The 13,928-nt window shown below is 46.1% G+C and overlaps 1 protein-coding gene across 2 annotated transcripts in view; it reads left to right on the top strand.

Moving 5' to 3' along the window:
• Positions 1–13,928, top strand: part of LOC147123239 (gamma-aminobutyric acid receptor subunit alpha-2) — a 547,289-nt gene that overhangs the window by 392,234 nt on the left and 141,127 nt on the right. For both annotated transcript variants that reach the window (XM_085969649.1, XM_085969641.1), the window contains one exon: positions 9,700–9,843. In XM_085969649.1, the coding sequence (XP_085825775.1) occupies positions 9,700–9,843 (144 nt within the window). The remainder of the gene's footprint in view (positions 1–9,699; positions 9,844–13,928) is intronic.

Below are 13,928 nucleotides of genomic sequence, written 5' to 3'. Positions count from 1 at the left end.
GCTCCGCAGTGGCATGGGAGTGTGAGCGCTTGGAGAGGAGCCCACACTTCCTTGTTGTCGACCACCAATATCCCTCTCATGGGTCTTCCGTACTTCACTGCTAGCAAGTAGCTGGAGAGCACCTTGCTGCACATCAGTGAGGCCATGAGGACCCATCTCTGTGCTGACAGTCCTCATAACGGGGACGTCCATGTACCTCTGGTGTCTCTCCTCAGTAGTTGCCCATCTATCCTCCATAGCACACCATCTATTTAGAAGAGAAGATAAGAATATAAGATGTAGGAGCAGGAGTAGGTCATTTGGCCCCTCGAGCCTGCTCCGCCATTCAATAAGATCATGGCTGATTTGATCTTGGCCTCAACTCCACTTCCCTGCCCGCTCCCCATAACCCTTGACTCCCTTATCGTTCAAAAATCAATCTGTCTCCACTTGAAATATATTCAATGACCCAGCCTCCACAGCTCTCTGGGGAAGAGAATTCCAAAGATTCACGACCTTCTGAGAGAAGAAATTCCTCCTCATTTCCGATTTAAAAGGGTGCCCCCTTATTCTGAAACTATGACCCCTAGTTCTAGATTCCCCCACAAGGGGAAACATCCTCTCTGCATCTACCCTGTCAAGCCCCTTCAGAATCTTATATGTTTCAATAAGATCCCCTCTCATTGTTCTAAACTCCAATGAGTATAGGCCCAACCTGCTCAACCTTTCTTCATAAGACAACCCCTTCATCTCTGGAATCAACCTTGTGAACCTTCTCTGAACTGCCTCCAATGCAAGTATGTCCTTCCTTAAATAAGGAGACCAAAACTGTACACAGTACTCCAGGTGTGGTCTCACCAACGCCCTGTACAGTTGTAACAGGACTTCCCTACGTTTATACTCCATTCCCTTTGCAATAAAGGCCAAGACTCCATTTACCTTCCTAATTACTTGCTGTACCTGCATGCTAACTTTTTGTGATTCATTTACAAGGACCCTGAGATCCCTCTGTACCTGAGAATTTTGTAATCCCTCCCCAGTTAAATAATAATTTGCTTTTTTATTTTTCCTACCAAAGTGGATAACCTCACATTTTCCTACATTATACTCCATCTGCCAGATTTTTGCCCACTCACTTAGCCTATCTATAGCCCTTTGGAGATTCTTTGCGTTCTCCACACAATTTGCATTCCCACCTATCTTTGTATCATCAGCAAATTTGGCTACATTACACTCAGCCCCTTCATCCAAGTCATTAATATAGATTGTAAATAGTTGAGGCCCCAGCACCGATCCCTGCGGCACCGCACTAGTTACAGTTTGCCAACCTGAAAATGACCCATTTATCCCGACTCTCTGTTTTCTGTTAGTTAGCCAATCCATTATCCATGCTAATATATTACCCCCAACCCCGTGAGCTCTTATCTTGTGTGGCACCTTATTGAATGCCTTCTGGAAATCCAAAAACACAACACATACTGGTTCCCCTTTATCCACCCTGCTTGTTACATCCTCAAAGAACTCCAGCAAATTTGTCAAACATGATTTCCCTTTCATAAAACCATGCTGACTCTGCTTGACTATATTATGATTTTCTGAATATCCTGCTATCACTTCCTTAATAATGGTCTCCAGCATTTTCCCAATGACAGATGTTAGGCTAAGTGGTCAATAGTTGTCTGCTTTCTGTCTCCCTCCTTTCTTAAATAGGGGCATTTCATTTGCGGTTTTCCAGTCCGCTGGAACATCTCTAGAATCCAGGGAATTTTGGTAGATTAGAACCAATGCATCCACTATTTCTGCAGCCATCTCTTTTAAGACTCTAGGATGCAGGCCATCGGGCCCAGGGGACTTGTCCACCTTTAGTCCCATTAGTTTGCCTAGTACTTTCTCTGTAGTGATAATAATTGTTTTAAGTCCCCCCCCAACCCCAATAGCCCCTTGATTATCTATTATTGGGATGCTTTTAGTGTCTTCTACTGTGAAGACCGATACAAAATATTTGTTCAATGTCTCTGCCATTTCCCTGTTTCCCATTATTAATTCCCCAGACTCATCCTCTAGGGGACCAACATTTACTTTAGCTGCTCTCTTTTTATATACCTGTAGAAGTTCTTACTGTCTGTTTTTATATTTCTTGCTAGCTAACTCTCATAAGCTATCTTCTCTCTCTTCATCATTTTTTTAGTTGTCCTTTGCTGCTTTTTAAAAAATTCCCAATCCTCTGGCCTTTCACTACCCGTTGCAACATTGTATGCTTTTGTTTTCAATTTGATACCATCCTTTACTTCCTTAGTTAGACACGGATGGTTCATTCTTCTCTTAGAGTCTTTCTTTCTCACTGGAATATATCTTTGCTGAGAGTTACGAAATATCTCCTTAAATGTTTGCCACTGCTTCTCTACAGTCTTACCCTGCAATATATTTTCCCAGTCCACTTTAACCAAGTCTGCCTTCATATCTTTGTAATTACCTTTGTTTAAGTTCAGGACATTAGTTTGAGACCTAGCTTTCTCACCATCGAACTGAATTTGAAATTCTACCATGCTATGATCACTCTTCCCAAGAGGACCCTTCACTTTGAGATCATTAATTAATCCAACCTCATTACACATTAACAGATCTAAAATAGTCTTCTCCCTGGTTGGTTCCACAACATATTGTTCCAAGAAACCATCCCGTATACACTCTAAGAACTCTTCCTCAAGTCTACCGTTGCCAATTTGCTTTGTGCAATCAATATGAAGATTAAAATCTCCCATGATTATAGCCGTACCTTTCTTACAAGCCTCTATTATTTCTTGATTTATTCTTTGTCCTACAGTGTGGCTACTGTTTGGGGGCCTGTAGACCACTCCCATCAATGAATTTTTATCCTTATTATTTCTTACCTCCACCCAAACTGATTCTACGTCTTGATCTTCTAGGCCAATATAATTTCTCATTACTGCACTGATCTCATCCCTTATTAACAGAGCTACACCAAGAGTCACCATGCTCTGTTGAACCTGGCAACTTATGTCCTCCAAGGAGGTTGCCACCCTCTCTATGGTGGCACATTCATGCGCCATTGCCTCCAACATGGCATTGCTTATGTTTGAGATGGACTCCTCCATTCTCTGCACGCTCGCAGTTACCGTGGATGCAAAACCTGTCAGAGACTCCTGCACTTGTTGCTGGAGTTCCAGCACCACTCTCTATCTGGATGGCCCCAGAGGCACAGGGTCCACATGCAGTTGAGCAGAGCTAGGAGTGCTCTACTGCCTCCGATGAAGACTCTCCACTGCTGTCCCTGTCTCCACCATCTGCTGATGCTCACTTGTGAGCTGTGATACACCAGGTGACAACACTAATCTATCTTGCGAATGACCTACCGAGGTGTGCGTCTCTGCGCTGGTGCTGGGCACGCTCAATTCTGCTGACACTGCGCCCTCAGAGGTTGCAGCTTCCTCTGAGGAGTCTTCTGGCTCTTCCGCCTGGACAGTGGGGAGGGGGGCTCTTGATGGTCCTGTGGGGGAGTAAAGCCATAAGTTTGACATGTGATATCAACATAACAGGCACATCAAATTATGCAGATGATCAGAACTCAATCTGTATGAACATCAGATGCCATATCAGGGCTGCAAATCTATTCTGTCACCAGCTTGCTCTACTGCGCCCGTCTGACCGTCCCCCACTTCCAGATCCTCCGCACCTCTGACGATGTCGAGAGCAGTCTCTTCAGCGGTGGTCAAGTGGGCAATCGAAGGTGGCCCTCCTCCTGTCCTGCCCCTCTCCCTCTTATTGTGAGCTCTCTTGTCCTGCAATGAGGGACAGAAGTGGAGTTTGAATGAGAATGTTGGAGAGAGTGTAGAGAATCCATAGCATAGATGCTTAAAAGGAGACAAAGATGGAGTGAGGTGCCAATACCAAGGGCCCTCCTTGTGCGTTGTTAGTTGTTGTCATTGCATAACAGTGATAGCGAGTATGAGGGGTGCATAGTAGAATGGTGGAGTGATTCTGTACATAGAGAGGGAGGGATGGTTAAGGGTACAAGGGATGTAAGGGTATGTTGAGATGTGCAGGAGTAGGTTGACAATGCAGAGTGCTGGTGATGAGGAGAGATGGGGAGCAGATTGAAAGTAAGTGTGATGTTATACTCACTTTTGCTGTGCGTAACAGATCATTGAACCTTTTCCTGCACTGAACCCAGGTGCTACCACACAAAGACCCGGCACTCACCTCCTCAGCAATTTGCAGCCAGGCTGCCTTGGTTTGCTGAGGAGGCTTCCTCCGTTCATTTGAGGGGAACAGTACCTCTTGGCGCCCTCTCACTCCCTCCACAAGAGCATGGAGGGAGTTATCATCAAATCTGGGAGATGCCTTTGGTCTTGAAGCAGTCATTTTGAGATGTGCCACACTGAGAAGCAGCAGAATAGGATTGATCAAAAACAAGGCTGCATGGGCCCCTTAAATGCAGCTGGCTGAAAAGCGTCAGCAGAGGCGAGCAGCAGACCCAAAACCACTTATTGGGCCGGGTATCGTGCATGATGGGCTTAATCAGCCCACTTAAGCAAAAATCGTAATTTCAGGGCGGATTAAACCGGCAGCGAGACCGGAACCCGCCGAACATCAAAGCCACCTCCAAACCGCCTCCACTCGGAAAATCGCAGCCGTAGTCACTGCTGTAAAGTAGGAATGACCAAACTGAAACTGAATTATTATCCCAACTCAAAAACATTTTGACTTTGAGTAATCTTGACACAGTAGGAGAGAAATTTATCTTGGGCGGTAGCACAAACAACAACAACAACTTGTATTTATATAGCACCTTTAACATAGTAAAACATCCCAAGGCACTTCACAGGAGTACTATAAGACCAGAAATTTGACACCGAGCCGCAGAAAGAGAAATTAGGGCAGGTGACCAAAAGCTTGGTCAAAGAGGTAGGTTTTAAGGAGCGTCTTAAAGGAGGAAAGTGCGGTAGCGAGGCGGAGAGGTTTAGGTAGGGAGGGGTGATTTTCTGAATGGGAAGCTTTTGGAGGCGGGACTCCTGCTTGTCAGGTTTCAGTCCCGCCTCCATCTGCTTCTGGCCAAACAGCGGGATTTTCCCCTGATTGACCTTGTATGACGTGTCATCTGTCAAGAATTTTTGAAAGAAGAAATGTCATCGTTTGACAGCTCTGTGAAGCTGTCAAACACTGACATTCTGTGTAGTTTGATGAGACCTTGTGTTCAGGATTCATCAAACCTTTGTACTTTGCAGAAACCAGCTGGCTGTTGGATCAGAGGATGCAGCAGCCAGTCTGTGATCTGTACAATGGAGATGTCGGGGACTCCGGCTCCACAGCGGCTGAAGGCTGTAGGTAGAAACAAAGGTAAGTTAACATTTTCTAACACTTTACACTCACCTCACATACTTACCACTCCACACATGCACCCATCACTCACCTCTACATCACACTTTCAGACCCCGCAGACCCACTGCTCACCTCCTACACCCTGGCGGGGTTCCCCCAGGTCGGGAAGCCCGCACTTTGGGACGAAAAATGGGGATAATCCTATTTTCTGCCTGTTAACTACCTGTTAACAGGCAGTTAATAGGCTTTAATTCCTTCCAGCCTCCAAGGAGATGGGACGGCTTCCTGCCTCCAGGCAAGAGGGCACGGAGGCGGGTTGGGGGTGGGTTTGCCACCCGCCCCCAAATTCTGCCACTTTCCCGGCAGTCCCACCTCCAGACCTGCCTCCTCGGGGCTGAGAAAATCGCCCCCGGAATTCCAGAGCTTAGGGCCTAGGCAACAGAAGGCACGGCCACCAATGGTTGAGCAATTATAATCAGGGATGCTCAGGAGGGCAGAATTACAGGAGCGCAGGTATCTTGGGGGGTTGTGGGGCTGAAGGAGATTACAGAGATAGGGAGGGGCGAGGCCATGCAGAGATTTAAAAACAAGGGTTGCGATTTTCCCAATGGTGGCGGGTTGGAGGTGGGTTTGGGTGGGTTCCATACCCGCCTCCACTGAGAAGCGGAAAAAATTTGCGATTTCCCCTAATTGGCCAGTTGATTTCAGAGGTGTGGGTTCCCCTGGGCCAATTAGTGTTTTGGGACTGAAACTCACCTCTGCTACATCACTTATCCAGCTTCATTTAAGGGCGGATTGCTGCCTTGGCTCATTCCACTGGTTTTTGGTCGATGTTGCACCACCTCCAAGCTGTTATCTCCTTGAAAAATGGCCAGCTCCAAGGCAAGGGCCTCCCCAAGGTTCTTGGATGAGGCACTGGGTATGCTGGTTGAGGGGGTGAGAGCTAGCAGGGAGGTGCTCTTCCCCTCATCTGGGAGGAAGAGGCCTCCCAAAGAAACAAAGGCTGTATGCGTCCAGCTGGCAAGGGATATTAGCTCCAGATCTGTGTGCAGATTGGGTGATTGTTTCTGTTTATTGATGAAATGCCATCCCTGTGGGAATGTATTAAAATTAGGTGATGACAAACTATTGGTGTGATGGCATCTGTTATTTCGGCTTAGGCAGCTCCACATTGCGGGCTCCGTGACACTTGCGTGGTCAGGTTAGTGGTCAGAGTGAAAGGAGGCCAGAGAGTCATGTCCATTGTTTATCATGTGTTAAGAAGGAGCCAAGCACATGTGCCACAATGGGCAGCCTATGCAAATCTAGCCCGGATGAGTGCATTATTTGCATGATGTGCTTCCATGCACTGGCGCCATCTGCCCTGTGCAGCATCAGGTGGGTGAGCAGGAGGTTGGAGCTCCTGCTGCTGTTGCTGCTGAGCTGCCTGGTTCTGCTGCTGCCGTGGCTGATCCTCATCTGAATCAGAGGTCCATGGTGAAAGGAAATAAATGGTTCCCATGCTGCTGGCAGATACCTCCGTTGGGGAAGCGCTCAGTCTAAGCGGGGAGAGGGTCTTCCAAGGAGGTCCCACAGTTGAGAGATAGAAGTTGCAGCACCTCCGACTTCGTTAGGCCTGCTAAAAGTGCTGAAAGACCTTTGGAACAAAGGTTCTGCCACCTGCAACTGCACCCTGATGAAAGCTCTGTTTTAATGGTGGAGCTGAAGTTGTGAGGAGGCTACCCACTTGTCAACCCACCAGGATTAGCTGGCGTGGTTTAGGAGGGTCGTGGAACACGCTGAAAATGTGGTAAAATAACGAAGGCATGTCAAAATAGGATTATAGTGGCCCTTAACTACTATTTAAGGGTTTTAACTAGCTCTCCCGACTGATGGAGGCGGGACCAAATTGCACCCATCAAACCCACCTCCGGCAAAATTGCGCTGAGGCGGGTTGGAAGCGGGTTCCGAACCCGCCCTCAGTTTTTGCCATTTTGTCAATTGTCCCACCTCCAAACCCCCCTCCTTGGGGCTGGGAAAATCGTCCCCAAGGATGAGAATTTTGAAATCGAGGCACTACTTAACCGGGAGCCAATGTAGGTCAGCGAGCACAGGGGTGATGGGCGAACGGGACTTGGTGCGAGTTAAGACACGGGCAGCCGAGTTTTGGATGACCTCAAGTTTACGGACGGTAGAATGTGGGAGGCCAGCCAGGAGTGCATTGGAATAGTCCATCTAAAGGAAACAAAGGCATTGATGAGGGCAATAGCGCATCAGCAGTCTGATTTACACTATGGAAAAGAAAATTGGATGGAGTGTAAAATGGGCTACCTATGTTCTATCACCTATTCTGCACTTCCATTCAAGATTTCACCCCCAGTTCCTCAATGGATCATGCCCACAGCACAAAACTGCCCACAGTTTAACATAAATTGGCCCTTATTCAGAGGCCATAAAATGAGTAAGAAGTACAGAAATAAGTTACATTGGTGTAGTAGGGGTGACTTTTTTGAGGCAGGGGCTAAGACATGAATTTGGAATATTTTAAAGGGAGCTTTGTTCTGCATCTAGCTGTGCTGTACCAGATCCAGGATTCTTTAATGCTGACAAAAGTGACAAAAAGAAAGAAAAAAAGTTCCATTCCTCAGCACTGGCATCCCTCATCTTGATGAGCAAATGATTTCAACAAAACAGAAGTAAAAAGATGAATAGATCTAAAATTCCCTAGGGATTCTCTCTCTCCTGCCATAACTCCAAGAGGAGACTGGCAGAATCTCCAGGGAAATGGTTCATGCAGCTGAAAGTGCAGAAGTTATTGCAAGAGACCAGGAAAATCCCTGTGGAATTTCAGGCCGATCACATTTTTTTGCTAGTTTTTGGCAGTACCTGTTTATTGGCTTATTTTCTCCAAATATTCTTGTACCCACATGTATTATTATTGTCATTGCACCAATCAGATGGAACGGATTGTCATTATTTCTAAATGGGCAATGTTACCAAAACTGTTGTAAAATTGCAGTACAAGAAATTTGTGAAAGGAACTGATTTATTTTATAATATTTTAGTGCAAGTGGTTTCCTGGTGAAACTGGTGAAAATATCAGTTTGCAATAAAATCCTGATCATGCCAGTCCATTTTAGTTGGCAAGCTAAAAGTGACAAGATAATAAGAATCCACAATCATTACCTATATGCTGTCTATTAATGTAATATCAGTGAGAGCTGGTACTGCTGCAGAATGCACTGTTTCCCACTTTGAATCTGTGGATTGAAATAAGGACCCGGATTTTGCTGTGAGCGGCAGAGGAACGGCACCTCGCGTACAGTTGCCCACAGACTTTTAGTGGGTTTGTCAGCAGAGACTTCCAGTTATCTGCTGTCTGTTTGAATTTAGCGCCCTCTATAAGGGATCTGTGGGCAGAGAAAGCAGCACCAAGGCTTCTCAACCAATCAGATTGAAGAATCCTCACTGAGACACACAGACAGCAAAGCAGGAAGTAAAAAACAGGACATGTAAATTACATTTAAATCATTATATAGGAAGTAAAATAAAGATTGAGACATACACATGGGATTAAGGGAGAAACATTAAATAGAAAAACAGAAAAACTTTTTTAAAATTATTTTAACGTTTAAAGATCTGCAGCATTAATTTTCTTCTGAGGGAAGAGACACCACACTTGTAAAATTAAAATTTCAGGGCCAGAGAGGTTGTTCAGCAGCATATACCACTTATTACGCCGGAAAAAAAACTCAGTTACTCCTGATTCTACAAGCTCTAACTTTTCCACCTGTCTAGAGCGAGAATAGTGGCCAATTAACCTAAATTCATGGCATAACATTGATTTCTGTGCAGATTCCATTGGTGAAAACAGCAACAGCGCAGCCTGTAGCGGAGCAGGGTATCACTGACAGCAACTTCTGGATTTCCACGTTAACTGCGCATGTGCGGACACCAGAAGTTGCTGTCAATTTTACCAGTGATGACAGTGACTGCTGATAGCCTCGCCGTTATTAGTACAGCAAAATCTAGACCAAGGTCTCCTAAGTTATATCTGTGTTCGCAGGAAAGCATTTTAGTCCTAAACCCTGAAGAGTGTCTGTGATTCTCCCAGTGGCCATTTTATATGCTGGATTCAGTCCTGCTCTTTTCAGAAACTGAGGTGCCAAAGTAACCCCCATTTATTTATAAAGGCTTTGAGATGTTGACTCACATCTATAGAGAATCAGGTGGAAACTGCCAGCAATTTTATTGAAGGAACAAAAATATCTACCTTCTGCCTTCATCTCTCTTGTTGGACTGTATTTAAATACTGGTCTCCAGAGACAAAAAGTAGAAACTCAGATTGGTGTTTTAGCCAATGGCAATAATCTCTATTCTGCTTGTTCATTGTGTTTGCAGATGCATATACACACACAGAGGTGAATTACAATTGGACTCATGGACCAGAAAAATCTGTGGTAGTCGCAGAAGATGGCTCGCGTCTGAATCAGTATGATTTACTAGGACAAACTGTGGGGGAAGAGCTTATCAAGTCTAGTACAGGTTTGTAAAGAGGATTAAATAATGCTGAGGTTAACAAAATCTTTTATTTGGGTGCACGTGAAAATGAACGCAAAAAAATTCAAACAATGGTCTGATCCTGCAGTAATCATCTGGGAAAAACATCCTTGCCTAGAATTCCAGTCTGTTTTGGTTGCAGAATTAATGTAGTCTGGGCAGGGACAGTAGGAATTTGGGGTGGAAGCTGTTTCTGCCAGGTCTCCAGCCCTTTGGGGTGGAGGGGTCCAATCTCAAATCGTGGCGGAGGGGGGCGGGGGGTTACCCGGAGTGGCAGTGCCCTCGCCAGCTTTTGTGGAGCCCGGAGGAACACTCCTGCTCCTTACATCCCCCAAAAAATAAACAAAAACTCCTCTTTGGCTGGAGCACCTGCTGATACGGGACGGAGCGTGTGCAGCGCAAGCTCCGCCCAGTGCTGTCCTAAATTGGGAAACGGATTCTTATATATGTTACAGGACCCCTATTTGCATTTTAAATGGGCCTAGCGCCTGACTCAGTTGAGCACTACTGCCCTCTTTGCACTGGGCAGGAGGCCTCAAAATCTACCCAATTGCCTGCAATCATACAGCTTCAACGCTATTTACATTTTAATAGATGCACAGATAACAATTAGTAAATGGCAGTAATGAGATGCACAAAGGGCAGTGCATTTTTAATTTGTGTGTAGTTGTGGGTAGATGTGCAGTTTTATTATGGCATTTGGTACTGTTTGTGACATTGGAATAACAAGATATTTCAGCTGGAACTGATCTCTGTTGAGAGATTTTAAAGAGATTCACTCAAAAAAAACTACTGAAAATGAAAATGAAATGTGATGCAAATGGTAATTATTTGCTCAGCTGATGAACAAACATAAATGCAACAGCTTTGTTTTAATTAACATTAATGAGTAAAGCCAGTTGGGTTTGTATGCTCAGTTCAGTCTGATTAAACCAACTAAAATCCATCTAAAGCTGCATTTACACAACTGCAGCATTATAGTGTAAACGTAACCAGAAACTAGTGTCAGGGCATTACTTGATGTAATGTATATACCTTTAAGGGGGGAACTACTTTTTACAGCTCATGTATACTGCAGTACTGGCAGTGACCACACCTGTATATAGCACTGAGTAGTAATCTGTACAGACCAGTTCCTGTGTGCGCCACGTTGAGTAAACACCTGTTATACCTTTCTCCTGCAGTCTGTGTCTTATTATACACAGACACAACATTGGCGACAAGGCAAGTTCGAACCTACCTGCAACTCTGCATCACCGCCCGGGGATTCGTTCCTGGAGATCAGTGGATTGGAGGTCAAGGCCAGAGACTCGGGCGTCGACCACGGGCAACCACCCAGTCATCCAGCAGAGACTCAAGAATTACGGGGGAGGCTGTCAAGAGCCAGGCTTGGCTTTCCAGTCGAGGTGGTCCAGCGAAACGGGCTGGCAACAGGTAGTGCGCAGACCCTTACCGGACAGCGGTGGGCTAGAGCCCGACCGAGCGGCACAGCAAAGGGCCGAGCAGCGTCGACGGGGGAGAGAGAGAGAGGGCAGAGCGCACAGGGCGCAGCCGGTGTTCAGGGGCCGAGCAGCGTCAAAGAGAGGGAGAGAGAGACGCGCAGAAACCCGTGAGGCTCCGCCATTGCCATGAGGACCGCCGAGAGCGGGGTTGGCAGCAGCGCAGGAGAAGCGCGCAAAACCTACAGGGCACAGCCATTGCCACGAGAACCGCCGGGAGCGGCGTTGGCAGCAGCGGGGGAGGAAGGAAAGCGCGGGAGATGCCATTTTAAGCCATTGGGAGACGCCATTTTAAACCACACCCAAAATGCCAAAGAGTGTCAGTATCACCGCATTTGACAATGAAGTCGAAGATTGGACTACATATGTCGAACGAATAGAGGTATACTGCAAGGCAAATGAGGTGTCAGATGACAAGAAAGCGTTGGTATTGTTAAATTTAATGGGTGCAAAGACGTATGGTTTATTACGAAATCTAGTAACCCCAACGAAGCCAATGGAAAAGAGTTTTGAAGATATAGTAACGATACTACAGGAACATTTAAACCCCACACCGCTGCTGATAGCAGAAAGATTCAAGTTTCACTAACGGAACCAGCATAAGGATGAAAGCAATGCTGATTATTTAACAGAACTGCGCAAACTATCGAAACACTGCCAGTTTGGAGCGGGACTGGCAGATACCTTAAGGGACAAGTTTGTGTGTAGGCTTCAAAGTGAAGGAACCCAGAAAAGGCTTTTATCTGAAAAGGACCTTATGCTGGAAAAGGCTTTCAGCATTGCGGTATCATATGAAGCAGCATCACGGGGCACTGCAGAGATACAACAGAGACCGCAAGAATATGGCACAAACGAAATGTCATGTGGAACAGAGAAGTGCTATCGCTGCGGCAGAACAACACACGACCAGAATGATTGCTGGTTCAAAGACAAAGTGTGCAGACAGTGTGGAAAAGTAGGACACATAGCACGAGTCTGCAGGTCGGGAAAGAAAACCAGCAATAAGAAACCTACCAAAGAAAAGTACAAGAAGGTACATAAGATGACGGAGAATAGTTCAGACGAACAAAAGAGTGATAACGACTCCGAAAGCAGGGAACTGAGTTGTCTGAAACTACATAATGTGATCACAACGGAGGATCACCGAACCATTTGGGTCACTCTCAAGATAGCAGGAGTCCAGGTAAAGATGGAATTGGACACAGGATCAGCCCTAACAGTCATAAACCGACGGGACTACAAGCGGCTATTCTGACACATACTCTTGAGAGACACAAAAATTATTTTGAAGACGTACACGGGGCAAAAAGTCTACCCCAAAGGAAAAATAAGGGTGACTGTTATATATAACGGTAAGGAAACACCAAAACTAGACCAGTATGTATTGCAAGATGGAGGACCACCATTACTGGGACGTGAATGGATCCGGAAAATACAACTGGATTGGCATTCCATACAGGCACTGACTGTGGCTGACAAAAAGGATGATGACATCACACCTGGGCGACTGTCAAAGATCCTAACTGACGCAAAAGAAGTGTTCCAGCAAGGACTCGGAACACTAAAAGGCATGACAGCGACGATTAAAATTGAAGAAAACGCAAGCCCAAATTTTTTTAAGGCCAGACCGGTACCTTATGCGATCCGCCCAGCCGTCGAAGCCGAGCTGGAGAGTCTGGAACGTTCAGGTGTACTGTCCAAGGTAGACTGGAGCGAGTGGGCTACACCCATCGTCCGTGTGATGAAAAAGTCATTGAGCAGCACGCCTGGGGAACCAAGGAAGGTTCGCATCTGTCGGGACTTTAAGGTAACAGTGAACCCGGTCCTTCACACCGTACAATATCCACTTCCGCGGATTGAAGATATTTTCGCCTCGCTATCTGGAGGGAAACGCTTCACTAAGATTGATCTGGCCCAGGCGTATCTGCAAATGGAGGTAGAAGAAGCATCAAAAAAAATACCTCACAATCAACACCCATAAAGGTCTCTACCAATACAACCGGCTGGCATTCGGGGTAGCATCAGCTCCGGTTATTTGGCAGAGGGCAATGGAACAAGTCCTGCAAGGGATCCCAGGGACCCAGTGTTATTTGGACGACATCCTGGTCACGGGCGAAAATGACAGTGATCACCTTGCCAACCTGGAGCAGGTACTCACTGGATTGCAGGAATATGGGCTCCGAGCTAACAGCCCCAAATGCGAGTTTTTTAGAAAACAGATCTCGTACTGTGGCCGCGTTATCGATAAAGAGGGGTTACATAAGTCCCCAGAGAAGATTGAGGCAGTAGTCAAGGCTCCAGCACCAGAAAATGTGTCACAACTGAGGTCGTTCCTCGGGCTGGTAAACTACTACCATAAGTTCTTGCCAAATTTGTCTACAATACTACACCCACTGAACACCCTACTGCAAACTGGGCTGCCATGGAAGTGGAGTGACGAATGAAGACGAGCTTTCCAGAAGAGCAAAACACTAATCACATCGAAAGAGGTATTGGCCCATTACAACCCAGCATTACCAATTCGGTTGGCATGTGATGCGTCACCCTACGGCATTGGAGCGGTGCTGTCGC

Source organism: Somniosus microcephalus, chromosome 2 (genome assembly GCF_052327205.1).
Source record: "Somniosus microcephalus isolate GS21.2 chromosome 2, FLI_Smic_1.0, whole genome shotgun sequence".
NCBI lineage: Eukaryota > Metazoa > Chordata > Chondrichthyes > Squaliformes > Somniosidae > Somniosus > Somniosus microcephalus.
This window is presented reverse-complemented; position numbering and strand designations above follow the sequence as displayed.